The sequence below is a fragment of the Anomaloglossus baeobatrachus genome, chromosome 10 (assembly GCF_048569485.1).
Source record: "Anomaloglossus baeobatrachus isolate aAnoBae1 chromosome 10, aAnoBae1.hap1, whole genome shotgun sequence".
In the NCBI taxonomy this organism is placed as follows: domain Eukaryota; kingdom Metazoa; phylum Chordata; class Amphibia; order Anura; family Aromobatidae; genus Anomaloglossus; species Anomaloglossus baeobatrachus.
The window spans coordinates 54,807,890-54,828,534 of NC_134362.1; the positions used below are offsets into that span (position 1 = coordinate 54,807,890).

A 20,645-nucleotide genomic window follows, 5' to 3' on the forward strand; every position below is an offset into this window, starting at 1 on the left:
AAGGTAAATATCTGGTTGGTTACCCGATATTTACCTTAGTTACCAAGCGCAGCATCGCTTCCACGCGGCGCTGGGGGCTGGTCACTGGTTGCTGGTGAGATCTGCCTGTGTGACAGCTCATCAGCAACCCATGTAGCGACGCTCCAGCGATCCCTGCCAGGTCAGGTCGCTGGTGGGATTGCTGGAGCGTCGCTTAGTGTAATGGTACCTTTTAGTCCCTGGCCTCATTAGTATATCATGAAGGATTTCTGGAAATACTTTTTCTAAAGATCTCTTTTATCTATGCTAGTGTATACAAGGACGGTTAGGCAGGGATTAGCAATATGCACCCAGGACTGCTCCTGGTTCTGGGTCCATATTGCACCCGACAGGTTCCCTTTTATGGTTATTTCAATCAAGGCTGTTCATGAATGAGATGAGAATACCTCCGTCTAGGTGGAGTTCCGAAATAGTCATAGTCAGACATAGTGTGTAAAGTCAGTCTTGGTTGTTTTGATGCCTGATCCAGGAAAGCTTGAGATGGGAATTACCCTTTACTAGAACCCATTCACCAGGATGTAACACGTGTTCCCTGTACATTTTTGCAGAATGCCCTGTTATCTGTATGTCTGCACCACTTCACAAATGATGCACACATGTATTATTACACAGCATCTGTCTTCAATCCTGGGTGTGTAACCTTTTAATTGGGCAAATAGGCTTAAGGGGTTTTCTACTTTTTAAAAAGCAAACTCCAAGCTATTTCAGTATTGTAAGGTAACAGACAGACAGACGGCGCTTGTCCTGCCCTGGCTTCCCGCTGCTGCGCCGGTCAACAGCTTACGTCACCGCTGCAGCCAATCACTGAGCTCTGCAAATTGGTATTATTTGCACAAGTCCTGCAGGTTAGACTACTTTCAGATTAAACGGATGTTAATCCTAGAAATTAATATTAAAAGTAAACGTAATCTAACAGTGCACGCATTGTTTGGCAGTCTGCACGGAGCTCAGGTGCTAATTTCCTTCATAAGGAAGAAGTGCTTGTGTCTGGTGACTTACACAAAATGAGAGTGGGGGAGGGGGGCTGGTGATCCACACAGCTGTCCTAATTTGGCCTTTGGCCCTACACTTTACAAAAGTACCCCCCCAAAGTCACCACATACACAAGCATGGTCCGTTTGGCTGAGCATGCGCTCAATAGACAAGAGAGTATGCCATAAGAGATTTCTAGTAGCAGCTGCTTATTTACTCTGAGATCAAATGAATCAGGCATATTGAAATTGTACATGTCCTACCCCTCATTCCCAGACAACTGCCATTGGGACAACCTGGTTCACATAAAATGGTCTATCTGACCTGCCAAAATCTGCCAATTTGTGTATGGTTCTCTTTGGTCAGAATCCATTTTTGTCCTATGGTGTCTGTGAAGGAGGGAATACGTATGATGTGCTGAGCTTTTCTGTTCTAGCAGCTTGTTTTACAATTGTTAAGTTTATCACCTCATTGATGACTGTCCAGTAATTATCAGATATGGATTGTATTGCGTGTAGCCGCTACCGTCAAAGTAGCCCTCATTCAGCCAACAGCTCTCTGCCCCCCCCTTCTGTCCCCCCATTTTCTCCTCTGCCCCCCCCCCCTTTGTCCTTCCTCTGTCCTCCCTCTCTCCTCTCTGCCCCCCCTCTGTCCCCCCCTTTCCTCTCTCCTCCCTGTGTCCACCCCTCTCCTCCTCTCTGTGTCCACCCCCTCTCCTCCTCTCTGTGTCCACCCCCTCTCCTCCTCTCTGTGTCCACCCCCTCTCCTCCTCTCTGTGTCCACCCCCTCTCCTCCTCTCTGTGTCCACCCCCTCTCCTCCTCTCTGTGTCCACCCCCTCTCCTCCTCTCTGTGTCCACCCCCTCTCCTCCTCTCTGTGTCCACCCCCTCTCCTCCTCTCTGTGTCCACCCCCTCTCCTCCTCTCTGTGTCCACCCCCTCTCCTCCTCTCTGTGTCCACCCCCTCTCCTCCTCTCTGTGTGTCCCACCCCCTCTCCTCCTCTCTGTGTGTCCCACCCCCTCTCCTCCTCTCTGTGTGTCCCACCCCCTCTCCTCCTCTCTGTGTGTCCCACCCCCTCTCCTCGTCTCTGTGTGTCCACCCCCTCTCCTCCTCTCTGTGTGTCCACCCCCTCTCCTCCTCTCTGTGTGTCCACCCCCTCTCCTCCTCTCTGTGTGTCCACCCCCTCTCCTCCTCTCTGTGTGTCCACCCCCTCTCCTCCTCTCTGTGTCCACCCCCTCTCCTCCTCTCTGTGTGTCCCACCCCCTCTCCTCCTCTCTGCGTGTCCCACCCCCTCTCCTCCTCTCTGTGTGTCCCACCCCCTCTCCTCCTCTCTGTGTGTCCACCCCCTCTCCTCCTCTCTGTGTGTCCCACCCCCTCTCCTCCTCTCTGTGTGTCCACCCCCTCTCCTCCTCTCTGCGTGTCCCACCCTCTCTCCTCCTCTCTGCGTGTCCCACCCCCTCTCCTCCTCTCTGTGTGTCCACCCCCTCTCCTCCTCTCTGTGTGTGTTCCCCCCCTCCTCCTTTCTCCATAGACTTTAACCTCTATAGGAGAAAAATCTAAACCCTAGAGGAGATGATGATGATGATGATGATGATGATGATGATGATGATGATGATGATGATGATGATGAAGAAAATATCTTGGTGGTCATGCTAAACAGAGCAGTTATAATCACCTTTTTAAACCTATTTTTTAATTGGTTTGCATAAAGTTTTTAGAAATACTTAGATCTGCAATTGATTTTTACTTAAATATTTTGGCTTGTAGAGCTTGTATGTAATGCAGTAAAATTCAGGCTGCATGATCCTTTATAAGGGCATATTCCATAAAATGGCTCTCACCTAAAGTTAAACAAATCTGAAAATAAACATAAATCTAATAATAATTAAGCTTAAGGCTCCCGTTAGACTAATGCCAGGCTTGCATGTTGATTATTGGCTTAGCTGAAGTCTGTGTATGAGGGCCCACCTGATTCATATCGAACAAAGGATGTCGAGAGGATACAGGGAAGGTGTTGTAAAGACCTGGCATGTCTGCCAGTCCTTTTGCTCTTGGTTAGATAAGCTCCCACCAGAAATCTGGCAGCGGCTCTCATAAAGAACAGCGGAGCACTCAGCAGAGCAGCTTCAGCATAGTTACTATGGACTCTTCCAAAGTTTAGTGTAAATATATTTTTAGCATTAATATATATAGTGTGTGTGTGTGTATATATGTGTGTGTGTATGTATATGTGTATATATATATATATATATATATATATATTATATATTTGCATAGTAGGGTAAAACCCCGTTTTACACGTTCTAATCATAACATTTCTGTATGCAAGGTGTAGATTCGTATTGAATTGATGATGCCCTGCAACTTTGTAATTCACTTTTTTTCTGTATCACATTCAGTTTTCAAGATAAAAATGCTAACTCCGTTGTTTTCCCCCAGGTGGCGCTATAGGTGGTTTCATTGCGTAGCGCATGGCTACTTTACTATACCTAGACACCACTTCTATGCCTATAGCTGCCGCCGTTCTGAAGTTAATAGCGGTGGACAGGATATGGGTGGGGACAAACTGTATAATTATTACAATTTAAAAAAAAAAAAAAAAAAAAATTCTGATGGTGCAATGTTGCTACTATTTTTGACTTCCCCTTGAAGGTTATGAACACACAGTGCTGTTTATTACCATCCAGTAATATTATTTATCTCTTGCTTACGGTGATGCATGTATTTCTTTTCTTGCTTCTGTTACTGACTGCATTCACTTTTCTCCTTTATTTGCCAGTACGCCATACTCATGACGATGATCCTCACAGTTTTCATAAAGTACGTGCTGCACTCCGTGGACCTTCAGAGTGAGAATCCCTGGGACAATAAAGCCGTGTACATGTTATATACCGAACTCCTGACGGGTAAGCTCCACTTTATCCCTGACACTTGTGCTCTCCTCTCTAGGTAATTGGAGTTAGGGCGCTTTTCTCAAGTAAACAGTTTCTTCTACGTTCAAAGAGGTTTACATAGTCCGTGGTGGTCTGTGTGTATACAATATGTATGCATAATAATTTATATATATATATATATATATATATATATATATATATATATATATATATATATATATATATATATATATATATATATATATATATATATATATATATATATATATATATTATATATATATGTAAAGCGCTACGGAATATGTTGGCGCTATAGAAATAAAGATTATTATTATTTATTATTATATATATCGCTACTTCCAATAGGTGGCGCTGCGCTAGAGTTTGTCTCCTGGCCTGGAGAGAAAATTTGAATATTTTGCACAGGGGCATGGCAGCTATAAGTCCCCTTACTAGCATCCAGCCAGACTGGCTTGCAAAGTCTCCATAAGGAGAATAGTGTTCCCCCGTGGTCCCACAAAGCTTCTCATAGCCAGATCAGACACCCCATACTTTGCACTGATGAGGGGCAAGCACCCCGAAACACTGTGTCTGCAAATTGGGATTCTGATCTGGCATATATATCCTAAGTTATTTGTAAAGGATTGTTAAAAATCCACATTTAACTTTTAGGATCGCTACTTCCAATAGGTGGCGCTGCGCTAGAGTTTGTCTCCTGTCTCGGAGAGAAAATTTTAATAATTTATATACCTTTGAATCCTTTTTTAGCTTAATCGATTCACGACCCCAATTAAAATATAAACCGTGTACACTCTCCATCTACAGCAGTGATGTTCCAGCAATTGTGGCACCTTTGTTCCCAGAAAGTGACGTGACCGCTGCCGGCACATGACCACAAATTGGTGGCTGCTCATCACCTGCAGCTTTTACTATTTTATCAGAATGAATTTCTGCCCTAATGGAATAGTGTATAACAAAAGTTCACCGCACTCTACAAAATTTTCATGCGATAATGTTTAGTTTATTTGAGACGGACAGTTGGAGGCATAGGAAATGGCGACAGAAACGTTTGACCCGTTGGGTCTTCATCAAATGAGCCGCTAAAAATAAAGATTAATATACATTAGCATATGCCCTGTGCAACATCAAGCTGGTGAAAAGAAGGGAATTTTGTTTACTTACCGTAAATTCCTTTTCTTCTAGCTCCTATTGGGAGACCCAGACAATTGGGTGTATAGCTTCTGCCTCCGGAGGCCACACAAAGTATTACACTTTAAAAAGTGTAACCCCTCCCCTCTGCCTATACACCCTCCCGTGCATCACGGGCCCATCAGTTTTGGTGCCAAAGCAGGAAGGAGGAAACTTATAAATTGGTCTAAGGTAAATTCAATCCGAAGGATGTTCGGAGAACTGAAACCATGAACCAAAAGAACAATTCAACATGAACAACATGTGTACACAAAAGAACAACAGCCCGAAGGGAACAGGGGCGGGTGCTGGGTCTCCCAATAGGAGCTAGAAGAAAAGGAATTTACGGTAAGTAAACAAAATTCCCTTCTTCTTTGTCGCTCCATTGGGAGACCCAGACAATTGGGACGTCCAAAAGCAGTCCCTGGGTGGGTAAAAGAATACCTCGATAAAAAGAGCCGAAAACGGCCCCCTCTTACAGGTGGGCAACCGCCACCTGAAGGACTCGCCTACCTAGGCTGGCATCTGCCGAAGCATAGGCATGCACCTGAGTGTGTTTCGTGAAAGTGTGCAGACTCGACCAGGTAGCCGCCTTACACACCTGCTGAGCCGTAGCCTGGTGCCGCAATGCCCAGGATGCACCTACGGCTCTGGTAGAATGGGCTTTCAGCCCTGAAGGAATCGGAAGCCCAGAAGAACGGTAGGCTTCAAGAATCGGTTCCTTGATCCACCGAGCCAAGGTTGACTTGGAAGCCTGCGACCCCTTACGCTGGCCAGCGACAAGGACAAAGAGCGCATCCGAACGGCGCAGGGGCGCCGTGCGAGAAATGTAGAGCCGGAGTGCTCTCACCAGATCTAACAAGTGCAAATCCTTTTCACATTGGTGAACTGGATGAGGGCAAAAAGAAAGTAAGGAGATATCCTGATTGAGATGAAAAGGGGATACCACCTTAGGGAGAAATTCCGGGACCGGACGCAGAACCACCTTATCCTGGTGAAACACCAGGAAGGGGGCTTTGCATGACAGCGCTGCTAGCTCAGACACTCTCCGAAGTGATGTGACTGCCACTAGGAAGGCCACCTTCTGCGAAAGGCGTGATAGAGAGACATCTCGCATCGGCTCGAAAGGTGGTTTCTGAAGAGCCGTTAGCACCCTGTTAAGATCCCAGGGTTCCAGCGGACGCTTGTAAGGTAAGGACTATGTGGCAAACTCCCTGCAGGAACGTGCGGACCTGCGGAAGCCTGGCTAGACGCTTTTGAAAAAACACGGAAAGCGCCGATACTTGTCCCTTGAGAGAGCCGAGAGACAAACCCTTGTCCATTCCGGATTGAAGGAAAGAAAGAAAAGTGGGTAAGGCAAATGGCCAGGGGGTAAAACCCTGATCAGCGCACCAGGATAAGAAGATCCTCCAAGCCCTGTGATAGATCTTGGCGGACGTTGGTTTCCTGGCCTGTCTCATGGTGGCAATGACATCTTGAGATAACCCTGAGGACGCTAGGAGCCAGGACTCAATGGCCACACAGTCAGGTTGAGGGCCGCAGAATTCAGATGGAAAAATGGCCCTTGAGACAGCAGGTCTGGGAGTGCCCACGGTTGACCCACCGTGAGGTGCCACAGATCCGGGTACCACGACCTCCTCGGCCAGTCTGGAGCGACGAGGATGGCGCGGCGGCAGTCGGACCTGATCTTGCGTAACACTCTGGGCAGCAGTGCCAGAGGAGGAAATACATAAGGCAGTCGAAACTGCGACCAATCCTGAACTAATGCGTCCGCCGCCAGAGCTCTGTGATCTTGAGACCGTGCCATGAATGCCGGGACTTTGTTGTTGTGCCGAGACGCCATGAGGTCGACGTCCGGCGTTCCCCAGCGGCAACAGATCTCTTGAAACACGTCCGGGTGAAGAGACCATTCCCCTGCGTCCATGCCCTGGCGACTGAGAAAGTCTGCTTCCCAGTTTTCTACGCCTGGGATGTGAACTGCGGAGATGGTGGAGGCTGTGGCTTCCGCCCACAGCAGAATCCGCCGAACTTCTTGGAAGGCTTGACGACTGCGTGTGCCGCCCTGGTGGTTGATGTATGCGACCGCCGTGGCGTTGTCCGACTGTATTCGGATCTGCCTGCCCTCCAGCCACCGCTGGAACGCCTTTAGGGCTAGATACACTGCCCTTATCTCCAGAACATTGATCTGAAGGGAGGACTCTGTCGGAGTCCAGGTTCCCTGAGCCCTGTGGTGGAGGAAGACCGCTCCCCACCCTGACAGGCTCACGTCCGTCGTGACCACAGCCCAGGATGGGGGCAGGAAGGATTTTCCCTTCGACAAAGAAGTGGGAAGAAGCCACCACTGAAGAGAGGTTTTGGCTGCCAGTGAAAGAGAGACGTTCCTGTCTAGGGACGTCGACCTCCTGTCCCATTTGCGGAGAATGTCCCATTGAAGTGAATGTGTGCCTCCTTCAACACAAAGCATAAAACTGATGGGCCTGTGATGCACGGGAGGGTGTATAGGCAGAGGGGAGGGGTTACACTTTTTAAAGTGTAATACTTTGTGTGGCCTCCGGAGGCAGAAGCTATACACCCAATTGTCTGGGTCTCCCAATGGAGCGACAAAGAAAATATTTACATATATGACAAAAACAGAAGAAACAAGCAAATTGCTGAATTATAGTCAGTATTTATTAAGGGAAAAACTCTTAGTGCATGCTGAGATTATATATATATATATATATATATATATATATATATATATATATATATATATATATATATATATATATATATATATATATATAAATAAATATGCATGCATGCATGCATGCATGCATGCATGCATACGACACAGTTAAAAAACATGGGGTGGAGGTAAAGAGGGCATGGAAAAACTAATATCTGGTACAGACAAGGGTAATGCCTAATGAGAATACTTTCATATATGAAGAGCCTATCTTAAAGTGCAAGTTAATACCAGGTAGATCATTGAGAATCCCAAAGTGGAACAATCCTGCTATATAGGCAAAAGTTTGCTATGTATTTTCAATGAATATGTAGCATGCTATAAGAGATCAGAAGGATGTACCCAGAAATTGCAACAAAAAAAAGTGTATATATAACAGGTATAACCATAGCATAAAGTGCAGAGGGCATTACCAAAGTCCGGTGGTAAGGAAGGCCCGACGTACGTTTCACGGCGTCTAGTGATTCACTGGCCGCTTCATCATGGGGCAGCGTAAGGGATGTAAGTATACATATATACACACATTACAATATATACAAAGAATAGATTTATGCAAGAATAGTTCAATACAGTAACAGCAGCCATCCAGATAAAGTAGCCTATAGGGCTATACAGTCGACTGTATAGCCCTATAGGCTAACTTATCTGGATGGCTGCTGTTACTGTATATTGAACTATTCTTGCATAAACCTGTTCTTTATATATATTGTAATGGGTGTTTTTATATGTAAATATTTCTTTGTCGCTCTATTGGGAGACCCAGACAATTGGGTGTATAGGCTATGCTTCCGGAGGCCGCACAAAGTATTACACTCAAAAGTGTTAAGCCCCTCCCCTTCTGCCTATACACTCCCCGTGCTCCCACGGGCTGCTCAGTTTTTTGCTTTGTGCGAAGGAGGCAGACATGCACAGCACAGCTCCACAGATTAGTCAGCAGCAGCTGCTGACTAGGTCGGATGGAAGAAAAGTGGGCCCATATAGGGCCCCCAGCATGCTCCCTTCTCACCCCACTCTTGTCGGCGGTGTTGTTAAGGTTGAGGTATCCATTGCGGGTACGGAGGCTGGAGCCCACATGCTGTTTTTCCTTCCCCATCCCCCTTAGGGCTCTGGGTGAAGTGGGATCTTATCGGTCTCCAGGCACTGAGACCGGGCTTCATCCACAACTCCTGTGGAGCCTGATGGATAGGAGCCGATACCGTTAAGGGACATGGCCCTGCATCTTAAAGGTACTCTGTATCCCTATGGGGACCGCGCACGGCATCACCTCAGCTTTGCTGGGTGTGCTAGTGCACCGGGGACCGCGGCGCTGACCGGGTCTATATGTGCCATTACACACTCAGCGTCGCTGAGTGTGTTTATATGTAAGGGCTACCGCACTGACCGCCGTTGCCACGGGACACTGCGGCGCGGCTGGGACTTGTAGTTCGCCGGGGACTTTCACGCGACCGCGCTTTTACGGCGGCCGCGTTTATTACTGCAGTCCCCGGCTTCATTGCGGCCTAGTTTCCCTTTTTTTTCTCCCGCCCTCAGCCCTGACAGGCAGGGGAAGGGCGGGACGCTGCACGGAGCGAGCAGCAATGAGGGCTGGAGTATGATTTACATGCTCCACTCCCCTCACTGTGCACAGTATGAGCGCCCGTTTCGCGCTCTTTCTAGGCCACGCCCACAGCTTCCTCAGCTCGTCAGGACGCCGCAGCCATTCCTGTCAGCTCCACCGACGCTGCAGAGAGGGACATATTCATCGGAGACCCAGACACGGTCTCTGGTGGCCTCACAACCGCTTAGGCGGCTGGTAAGCAGCACATGTGGTGCTAGCCCCATGGTGCTGTATTGTATTGGTACATTATTTGTGTACTGTATATAATTTACACTGTATGAGCACAGTTCTTTCTGGCTATATACCCTATTGTGTTACTCAGGGAAAACTATAGCATGGCGCCCACAAAAGGCAGGGGTGCCAAAACACAGGCTTATTATGTTGCCTGCGCCGCATGTAAGACCCAGGTGGCAGCAAGACCCCTGTGACACTTCCTCAGCCGGATCCTCTGCTAAGAGGGGCCCAGGGGGAGCCACCTGTTGTCACTGTCCAGGTGACAGGGACTGAGTTTGCAACCTTTAAGGATCAACTATCTGAGACTATGGCTAAGATACTAGAAGCCTTGCAGTCCAGACCGGTATCTCAGCAAAGGGACTCTGTTGAATCATTGTTCCCTGACCCCCCTCAGTTGGACCAACAAGGTCCTCACGGGGTATCTCATACATCCCAGACGGAGGGTTCGGACTTAGAACCTAGCCCCAGATCGTCTAAGCGGGCCCGCTTAGAATTCCCTCGACATCATATTGTTTAGGGTCTCAGCGGGGGGATTCTCTGGTTGATGATGCGGAGACAGCTGATCAGGATTCTGATCCTGGGAGCGCTCTCAATCTTAATTCTCCAGACGGGGACGCTATAGTGAATGATTTTATTGCATCCATTCATCAGTTGCTGGATATTCTTCCCTCAGCCCCTCCGGCGGAGGAGTCAGATTCTCAGCAGGAGAAATTTCGCTTCAGGTTCCCCAAGCGTACACAGAGTATGTTTCTAGACCACTCTGATTTCAGAGAGGCAATCCAGAATCACCATGCTTGTCCGGATAAGCGTTTCTCTAAGCGCCTTAAGGATACACGTTATCCTTTTCCCCCGGAAGTGGTTAAAGGTTGGATTCAATGTCCCAAAGTGGATCCTCCAATCTCCAGACTGGCGGCTAGATCCATACTTGCAGTGGAAGATGGGGCCTCGCTTAAACATGCCATGACAGGCAGATGGAGCTCTGGATGAAATCCATCTATGAAGCTATCGGAGCTTCTTTTGCCCCAGCATTCGCAGCCGTATGGGCGCTACAAGCTATATCAGCAGGTCAAGCGAAAATTGAAGCGGCCGCGCCACAAGTGGCTTCCATTACCTCCCAGACCTCGGCAATTGCGTCTTACGCTATGAATGCTGTCCTGGACTCTGTGAGCCGTACGGCAGTTGCGACCGCCAATTCGGTAGTAGTCCGCAGGGCCTTGTGGCTACGGGAGTGGAAGGCAGATTCCGCTTCCAAAAAAGCGTTTAACCGGTTTGCCAATTTCTGGCGACAGGCTCTTTGGCGAGCGCCTGGATGAAATCCTCAAACAATCCAAGGGAAAGGATACATCCTTACCCCAGCCCAAGCAGAACCTCTCCCAACAGAGGAGAGGGCAGTCGAGGTTTCGGTCCTTTCGGGGCGCGGGCAGGTCCCAATTCTCCTCGTCCAAAAGGTCTCAGAAAGAACAAAGGAACTCTGATGCATGGCGGTCTAAGTCACGTCCTAAAAAGGCCATTGGGAGCACCGCTAACAAAGCGGCTGCCTCATGACTTTCTACCTCCTCTAGTAGCATCCTCGGTCGGTGGCAGGCTCTCCCGCTTTTGCGACACCTGGCTGCCACAAATAAAAGACCGCTGGGTGAGAGACATTCTCTCTCACGGTTACAAGATAGAGTTCATCTCTCGTCCCCCGACTCGATTCTTCCGGTCCTCTCCGCCTCCCGAGCGAGCCGTGGCTCTTCGGCAGGCGCTGGGCACCCTGAAGGCAGAAGGAGTGGTGGTCCCTGTTCCTCTTCAGCAACAGGGCCACGGTTTTTACTCCAACTTGTTTGTGGTCCCAAAGAAGGACGGGTCTTTCCGTCCTGTCCTGGACCTGAAACTTCTCAACAAACACGTAAAGACCAGGCGGTTCCGGATGGAATCCCTCCGTTCCGTCATCGCCTCAAGGTCCCAGGGAGATTTCCTTGCATCGATCGATATCAAAGATGCTTATCTCCACGTTCCGATTGCCCCAGAGCACCAACGCTTCTTGCGCTTCGCCATGGAAAACGAACACCTACAGTTCGTGGCACTACCATTCGGCCTGGCAACAGCCCCACGGGTTTTCACCAAGGTTATGGCTACTGTAGTAGCGGTCCTCCATTCTCAGGGTCATTCTGTGATCCCGTACTTGGACGATCTGTTGATCAAGGCACCCTCTCAAGAGGCATGCCAACACAGCCTCGACGTTACCCTGGAGACTCTCCAGAGTTTCGGGTGGATCATCAATTTTCCAAAGTCAAATCTGACACCGGCCCAATCGCTGACGTACCTTGGCATGGAGTTTCATACCCTCTCAGCGATAGTGAAGCTTCCGCTGATCAAACAGCAGTCACTACAGAAAGGGGTACAGTCTCTCCTTCAAGGCCAGTCACACCCCTTGAGGCGCCTCATGCACTTCTTGGGGAAGATGGTGGCAGCAATGGAAGCAGTCCCTTTCGCGCAGTTTCACCTGCGTCCCCTTCAATGGGACATCCTACGCAAATGGGACAGGAAGCCGACGTCCCTCGACAGGACCGTCTCCCTCTCTCAGGCGACCAAAGCCTCCCTTCGGTGGTGGCTTCTTCCCACTTCATTATCGAAGGGGAAATCCTTCCTTCCCCCATCCTGGGAAGTAGTCACGACAGACGCGAGTCTGTCAGGATGGGGAGCGGTTTTTTCTCCACCACAGGACTCGGGGTACGTGGACCCGGCAAGAGTCCTCGCTTCAGATCAATGTTCTGGAAATTCGGGCAGTGTATCTTGCCCTGAAAGCGTTCCAGCAGTGGCTGGCAGGCAAGCAGATCCGAATTCAGTCGGACAATTCCACAGCGGTGGCATACATCAATCACCAAGGCGGCACACGCAGTCGTCAAGCCTTTCAGGAAGTCCGGCGGATCTTGATGTGGGTGGAAGCCACGTCCTCCACCATATCCGCAGTTCACATCCCAGGCGTGGGAAACTGGGAAGCAGATTATCTCAGTCGCCAGGGCATGGACGCAGGGGAATGGTCCCTTCACCCGGACGTGTTTCAGGAGATCTGTTGCCGCTGGGGGGTGCCGGACGTCGACCTCATGGCGTCCCGGCACAACAACAAGGTACCAATGTTCATGGCACGGTCTCAAGACCCCAGAGCTCTGGCGGCAGACGCCTTAGTTCAGGTTTGGTCGCAGTTTCAGCTCCCGTATGTGTTTCCTCCGCTGGCACTGTTGCCCAGAGTGTTACGCAAGATCAGGGCCGACTGCCGCCGCGCCATCCTCGTTGCTCCAGACTGGCCGAGGAGGTCGTGGTACCCGGATCTGTGGCATCTCACGGTCGGCCAACCGTGGGCACTACCAGACCGAACAGACTTGCTGTCTCAAGGGCCGTTTTTTTTTTTTCCATCTGAATTCTGCGGCCCTCAACCTGACTGCGTGGCCATTGAGTCCTGGATCCTAACGTCTTCAGGATTATCTCAGGATGTCATTGCCACTATGAGACAGGCTAGGAAACCAACGTCCGCCAAGATCTATCACAGGACGTGGAAAAATTTTTTTGTCATGGTGCTCTGCTCAGGGTTTTTCTCCCTGGCCATTTGCATTACCTACTTTTCTGTCCTTCCTTCAATCTGGACTGGAAAAGGGTTTGTCGCTTGGCTCCCTTAAGGGACAAGTTTCTGCGCTCTCGGTGTTTTTCCAGAAGCGCCTAGCTAGACTTCCACAGGTACGCACGTTCCTGCAGGGAGTTTGTCACATCGTTCCACCTTACAAGCGGCCGTTAGAACCCTGGGATCTGAACAGGGTGCTGATGGTTCTTCAGAAACCACCATTCGAGCCAATGAGAGATATCTCTCTCTCACGCCTTTCGCAGAAGGTGGTCTTCCTAGTAGCAGTCACCTCTCTTCGGAGAGTGTCTGAGCTAGCAGCGTTGTCATGCAAAGCTCCTTCTCTGGTGTTTCACCAGGACAAGGTAGTTCTACGTCCGGTTCCGGAATTTCTCCCTAAGGTTGTATCCCCCTTTCATCTCAATCAGGATATCTCCTTACCTTCTTTTTATCCTCATCCAGTTCACCAATGTGAAAAGGATTTGCACTTGTTAGATCTGGTGAGAGCACTCAGATTCTACATTTCTGGTACGGCGCCCCTGCGCCGCTCGGATGCACTCTTTGTCCTTGTCGCTGGCCAGCGTAAAGGGTCACAGGCTTCCAAATCAACCCTGGCTCGGTGGATCAAAGAGCCAATTATCGAAGCTTACCGTTCGGCTGGGCTTCCGGTTCCCTCAGGGCTGAAGGCCCATTCTACCAGAGCCGTGGGCGCGTCCTGGGCTTTGAGGCACCAGGCTACGGCTCAGCAGGTGTGTCAGGCGGCTACCTGGTCGAGCCTGCACACTTTCACGAAGCACTATCAGGTGCATACCTATCCTTCGGCGGATGCCAGCCTAGGTGGACGAGTCCTTCAGGTGGCGGTTGCCCACCTGTAGGAAGGGGCCGTTTTACGGCTCTATTACGAGGTATTATTTTACCCACCCAGGGACTGCTTTTGGACGTCCCAATTGTCTGGGTCTCCCAATAGAGCGACAAAGAAGAAGGGAATTTTGTTTACTTTTCTTCTAGCTCTAATTGGGAGACCCAGCACCCGCCCCTGTTGTTTTGTGTACACATGTTGTTCATGTTGAATGGTTTCAGTTCTCCGATATTCCTTCGGATTGAAGTTACTTTAAACCAGTTTATAATTCTTTTTCCTCCTTCTTGCTTTTGCACCAAAACTGAGCAGCCCGTGGGAGCACGGGGAGTGTATAGGCAGAAGGGGAGGGGCTTAACACTTTTGAGTGTAATACTTTGTGCGGCCTCCGGAGGCATAGCCTATACACCCAATTGTCTGGGTCTCCCAATTAGAGCTAGAAGAAAAGGAATTTACGGTAAGTAAACAAAATTCCTTTCTTTTTCACGAACTTGATGTTGCACAGGGCACATACTAATGTATATTAATTTTTTATTTTCAGCGACGCATTTGATAAAGACCCAAAGGGTCGAAACATTTGTCGCTATTTCCTATGCCGCCAACTGTCCACCATCTCAAACTAAATTTTGAAGAGTGCGTTGAACTTTTGTTATAGACTATGGGGGATCCAACATCCCATCTACTAGCACCTACCTAAATATTTAGCTGCGTGCACACTAATTACTCATATAACTAATGGAATAATGGTGAGCTACAGTCGAAGAATAATCGCTCATAGGCTGCAGCTGTCACATCACTCTCCGGGGAACGGCAATGCTGCTCGAGGAGAATATACATGGTTTTTTTAATTGGTGTCCTGTATCTATTTAGCTGGGGTTGTCCAGTTGTGTGCAACCTCTTTAAAGCTTCTACTATTAGGGTACAAACTGATCCTCTCAGTCTGCGCAGGTAAGTTATAGACTTCATAGACGCAGGAAACCATAGGGTACAGGTCAAACGATGTCTGTATGCCCCAAAACTTCAGCAATCACAATAGTGATTTATACCTTTTTGTAAAGTTTGTAAATATAAACTTGCCCTTACTTTGTGATATGGAATATATAATCAATGCCATTTTTATTTGCATCCTCCTTTGTTGCAGGCTTTATAAAGGTTTTGCTGTATATGGCTTTCATGACAATCATGGTTAAAGTCCACACATTTCCACTTTTTGCAATTCGACCAATGTATCTGGCAATGAGGTAAGAAAACTGAAGTGACCATCCTCAAAACAGGGTGCTAGGATTTCCCATTTTATAATAAGATGCTTATTAGAGATGATGAAAAAAGATTTGCAGGACCCTGATCCTACGAGGCTCCTTCTATCTACCAGGATCCCCAACGCCTCTTCTGATTAGTAGACCTGGTGCAACGTCACTGTTTCTGTGCATCACAAATATCATGTTGCAGAAGACTGACTAATGCGAATAGTCACCAGAGATGCCGATAAGTTGCCGGAGGCTCGCAGGGTTTCGTATCACAGATGCTTGTGCAAACGTGTCACCTACCATATTGCACAACGTGCAGCAAGATACAGTATGCTGTGCAGAGTCCAGATGTGCATTGCAGCTGACGGGGGCCACTTTGAGCATCAAAGTTAAATGAGCGTCATATGCGTGACCAGCATTCAATGTTTTGGGGCGGTCATGGATTTCATATCATAGCATTTCTGTATGCAAGGTGTCGATTCGTATTGAATTGATGATGCCCTACAGCTTTGTAATTCACTTTTTTTTTTCTCTATCTTGTTCCATTTTCGAGATAAAAATGCTAACTCTCTTGTTTTCCACCAGGTGGCGCTATAGGTGGTTTCATTGCGTAGCGCATGGATATTTTACTATACCTAGACACCATTTCTATGCCTATAGCTGCCGCCGTTCTCAAGTTAATGGCGGTGGACACACTGTATATTGGCCACATAGTGTATTTGTGCACCTGTCTCATGAGATTCTGAGGTAGTCTGAAATACACCTCCTTTTTCATCAATGGCTTGCACTGCTTTTTTCTTTTTCTCCATGCTTTACACTACAGTTCTGCTTGCTCAGAAGAAAAGCAGTGCATAGAGTTTATTTCCATGTAGATATTATTTGCTGTAAAGTGCCAGCAACTAAACCATCAATGAAGATGATCATTTATACCCTTAATGGAACCTCTCCGGTTTTGCCCGATTGTCCGTTTAGCTTAGAAATGAAGAAGTGAGCAGAAAAACGGAAATAGAATCTTGTTTAAAGGCAGAGGCGCCCATTGATTAATATGGGGATCGTCTAGATTCCATTTGATATGAATTATTTAGAATGGAAAAGAAACACCCAAGGTGCAGAACTTTTATTCTTTTCTTCTAAAAACAGACGGACCCCATGTCAGTCAATGGGCCCTGTGCATCCGTTTGTAACAGAATTGCGCAGGATTCTAATTCCTTTTTATCTGTTCTGAACTAAACGGATGAATGGACACGTGCGCAGAGGATAGAGGTAGTGTCTTCCTCGTAGAGTACGGTACATACACAGGGTGACTGATTCTTAGGAGAAGACATCTCCCTCCATTATTTCCTACCCTTTGTTTCCTTACAGGCAGTTTAAGAAGGCAGTCACTGATGCAATCATGTCAAGGAGGGCGATCCGCAACATGAACACCCTGTGAGTAAATCCGCACTGACTTCACAACTCCAACTTTTCAGCATTTTTCAGTTGTTACGTTTTTGATATTTTGTGGTTATTTGTAGAATTACCCGGCTTTGCACAGGTCTCTGGATTACTGGTTTGTGTGGGCGGTCATGAACTTCATTTCCTACTGATATGAAACCGGTGTAATTTTTTTTTTTTTTTTTTTGTTTTGCAAATATGTTGCCTGCTGTAGGTGCTAATAGAGCTAAAACACAATACAAAACCTTCTGAAGCACTGGATTTTTACCGATGTGCCAAATTTTGCTCCAGTCGTTTGGCAGAGCATAAAGATCAGACAGCAGTTTTCGAGTTTGCAACTCATTATTCTGATACAAAGGCTTAAATCTCCTGCTCCAAATCAGCCATGTCAGAGTAATTGCTGCATGTTGCCCCACTACTGGGAGCTGTATACATTCATCTCCAAGCTAAACCCTGTAAAATATGGGTATGTTATAAATACTCCCTAGTGGTGGCTACAGACAAAGGTCTAGGTTCTACAACAAGGCTGGGCAAAGTGCGGCCCATGGGCCACAGCCAGTCCTCTGGATTTTCCAGTCTGGCCCGTGGTCTGAGACGGCCGAAGGGCTGAAAACAGTGGACCACGGCCAAAACCATGCCCTCCCCCGCCTGTGTCCTGAAATCACCGCTATCTGCAGCCTCATCCTTGCTGGCTCAGTCTTCCACCAATCAGCATGAGGGACAGCAGACGTGATGACTGGAGCAGAGCGGCAGGGAAATGGGAGGGGAGTGTGAGTGTGAGTCTATAGGGGCTGTGTAGGGGCCCACGCTGTCTATAGGGGGTTGTGTAGGGGCCCACGCTGTCTATAGGGGGCTGTGTAGGGACCCACGCTGTATATAGGGGGTTGTGTAGGGGCCCACGCTGTATATAGGGGGCTGTGTAGGGGCCCACGCTGTATATAGGGGGCTGTGTAGGGGCCCACGCTGTATATAGGGGGCTGTGTAGGGGCCCACGCTGTATATAGGGGGCTGTGTAGGGGCGCACGCTGTATATAGGGGGCTGTGTAAGGGCCCACGCTGTATATAGGGGGCTGTGTAGGGGCCCACGCTGTATATAGGGGGCTGTGTAGGGGCCCACGCTGTATATAGGGGGCTGTGTAGGGGCCCACGCTGTATATAGGGGGCTGTGTAGGGGCCCACGCTGTATATAGGGGGCTGTGTAGGGGCCCACGCTGTATATAGGGGGCTGTGTAGGGGCCCACGCTGTATATAGGGGGCTGTGTAGGGGCCCACGCTGTATATAGGGGGCTGTGCAGGGGCCCACGCTGTATATCGGGGGCTGTGCAGGGGCCCACGCTGTATATAGGGGGCTGTGTAGGGACCCACGCTGTATATAGGGGGCTGTGTAGGGGCCCACGCTGTATATAGGGGGCTGTGTAGGGGCCCACGCTGTATATAGGGGGCTGTGTAGGGGCCCACGCTGTATATAGGGGGCTGTGTAGGGGCCCACGCTGTATATAGGGGGCTGTAATTACCAAATTTCAGCCAATGTCCTGAGTTGAGGGTCATATAAATTTATGTAGTGATCTCCCATTTAAACATAAATTCCCACCACCTACTACTCAGAGATAACCATGGGTATATTGGTTCAAGTGATACTATACACAACCAATTTACAAAATTGAACCAAACACAACAGAATAAAATATATAATCTTTATTGTAAAATAGTTTTTAAAAAATGGGGTGAAATAACAAAGAGCGTGCACTAGGTGGCGTACCAGTACATCAGGAGGCAGGAAACCAGGTGAGGTATATTAAGTACAGTACAATGCCAGTGATATATGCGATGAATCAACGTCCCGATGCAGGGTCCTCATCAACAAGTGCAATAGGGTTATTGTAACAGACGTACATCAAACTATAGGCATCAAACAAAGATTCAACTGACCTGGTAACACTGACTCCCACTGGATTTGTAGCTTGTCCTATGGACTACATGGGGAAAAGCTGCCATACCACACAACCACTTGTAGGGAGCATCGTGTCCCCTACATTGTGCATTCTTCATCGCATATCTTAAGAATCATTTTAAATACTTCCTTGAAACTTATTTTGCATTTTTTGCTTTTTATAGAAAGACACCAATAGGTACTGAAGTGTTTCCAAGAATAAAACATTCAAAATCGATGTTTAAAGAATTTTATCATTTCCACAATGCAATTGATGATGTAAATGTACTATTATATATGGCACCTACAGGTATCCAGATGCCACACCGGAGGAGCTGCAGGCCATGGACAACGTGTGCATCATCTGCAGAGAGGAGATGGTGACCGGAGCGAAGAGGCTTCCCTGCAACCACATCTTCCACACCAGGTTTGTTCAGTCACGATGTACAGTGTCATGTCTTCTATATCTAATATATTGTGGTAAGGTATAGAGGAGCAAGACTGATTTTTTTTTTTTTTTTTTTTTTCTCGCATCCAGAAAATATATCCACTATCCAGGCCAGATATCATTCTTATATTCCAAGTCTACAATATTCAAATCCAGAAGAATTTCTTTAAAGGGAACCTGTCAGGTCCAATATGCACCCAGGACCACAAGCAGTTCTGGGTGTATATTGCAATTCCCTGCCTAACTGTCCCTGTATACACTAACATAGAGATCTTTAGAGTATTTTTACAGATCCATCATTATATGCTAATGAGGCCAAGAACTAGTTGCAAGGGCTTTAGACCCCCTTGGCTAGTTGGCCCCATTAGCATATAAGCATGTCACTGTGCTAATGAATGTGCAGCGTCAGAGGACGGTCGTATTCACCTCTGCTGTCAGTGCCAGACGCTGGATTTTGGTTTAGTGCGCATGATCCCCGGACTTCCGGTCATGCGCTTTATGAAGCCGGGTGTACACGTCCCAGCTTCAAACTGATGTAGTGCGCATTACTGGAAGTGCCAGGGACTTCTGATCATGCGCACTGACCCTATGCCCAGTGTTCTGAGACGGTGCAATGGACACAGGTATGCGTGTCACTGCTGAGGACACTGGGCAGTGGGCATTGCATAGCATGTTAGCATGTTTGCACACCCACAGGGGTGTACTAAGAGGGCGGACTAGTCAGGGGATAGAACTAGTGACTAGTCCCTGCACTCATAAACATATCCTAAACGATCTTTAGAAACAGTTTTTCTAAACATCTCTTTATCTATGCTAGTGTATACATGGATGGTTAGGCAGGGATTAGCAATATGCACCCAGAACTGCTCGTGCTTGTGGGTGCATATTGCACCTGACAGGTTCCCTTTTAAAGGGCTTGTCTCATTAGATACAGTATGCAGCCATCATGGCACTTGGCTGCTCCCTCAGGATCTCCTGGGAACAGCTAATATTCCTGAGGATAATTCTGGACATGCAAGCAATTTCCTCTTAGGCCAATTAATGTCAGTGTAAACCGCCTGTGTCCTCCTGAACAGGAGTCAGAAGAAGGTATATGCTTCTTTATCCACATCGTCCATATTGCTGAGTCGGGCTTCGATCCCTACAATCTGCCATCCAATAATGCAGAACTTTTTAATTCTCCTGTGCTTGTTTTCAGCACAGAGCTAAAAGATCATCTGAAATCTCTAAAATCCAAAAGCTTAAGAAATTCTAAGAACATATGAAAGAACCCCTATCTAATGCACCTTTCCTTCACATTCCAGCTGTCTGCGTTCTTGGTTCCAAAGGCAGCAGACTTGTCCCACATGTCGAATGGATGTCCTCAGAGCTTCCCTGCCCACCCAAGCTCAGGCACCTGCAGACCAGCCAGACCCTGCCCAGCAGCCGCACGCAGCTCCTGCACAACAGACTCCCATCGTCCCTCCCCCGCCCAATTGTAAGGCA

At 48.1% G+C, this 20,645-nt stretch overlaps 1 protein-coding gene across 2 annotated transcripts in view; it reads left to right on the forward strand.

Annotated features, from left to right (window-relative positions):
• SYVN1 (synoviolin 1) overlaps positions 1-20,645 on the forward strand; it is a 62,471-nt gene that overhangs the window by 31,795 nt on the left and 10,031 nt on the right. For both annotated transcript variants that reach the window (XM_075326726.1, XM_075326727.1), the window contains exons 7-11: positions 3,789-3,915; positions 15,243-15,342; positions 16,711-16,776; positions 19,023-19,139; positions 20,465-20,637. In XM_075326726.1, the coding sequence (XP_075182841.1) occupies positions 3,789-3,915; positions 15,243-15,342; positions 16,711-16,776; positions 19,023-19,139; positions 20,465-20,637 (583 nt within the window). The remainder of the gene's footprint in view (positions 1-3,788; positions 3,916-15,242; positions 15,343-16,710; positions 16,777-19,022; positions 19,140-20,464; positions 20,638-20,645) is intronic.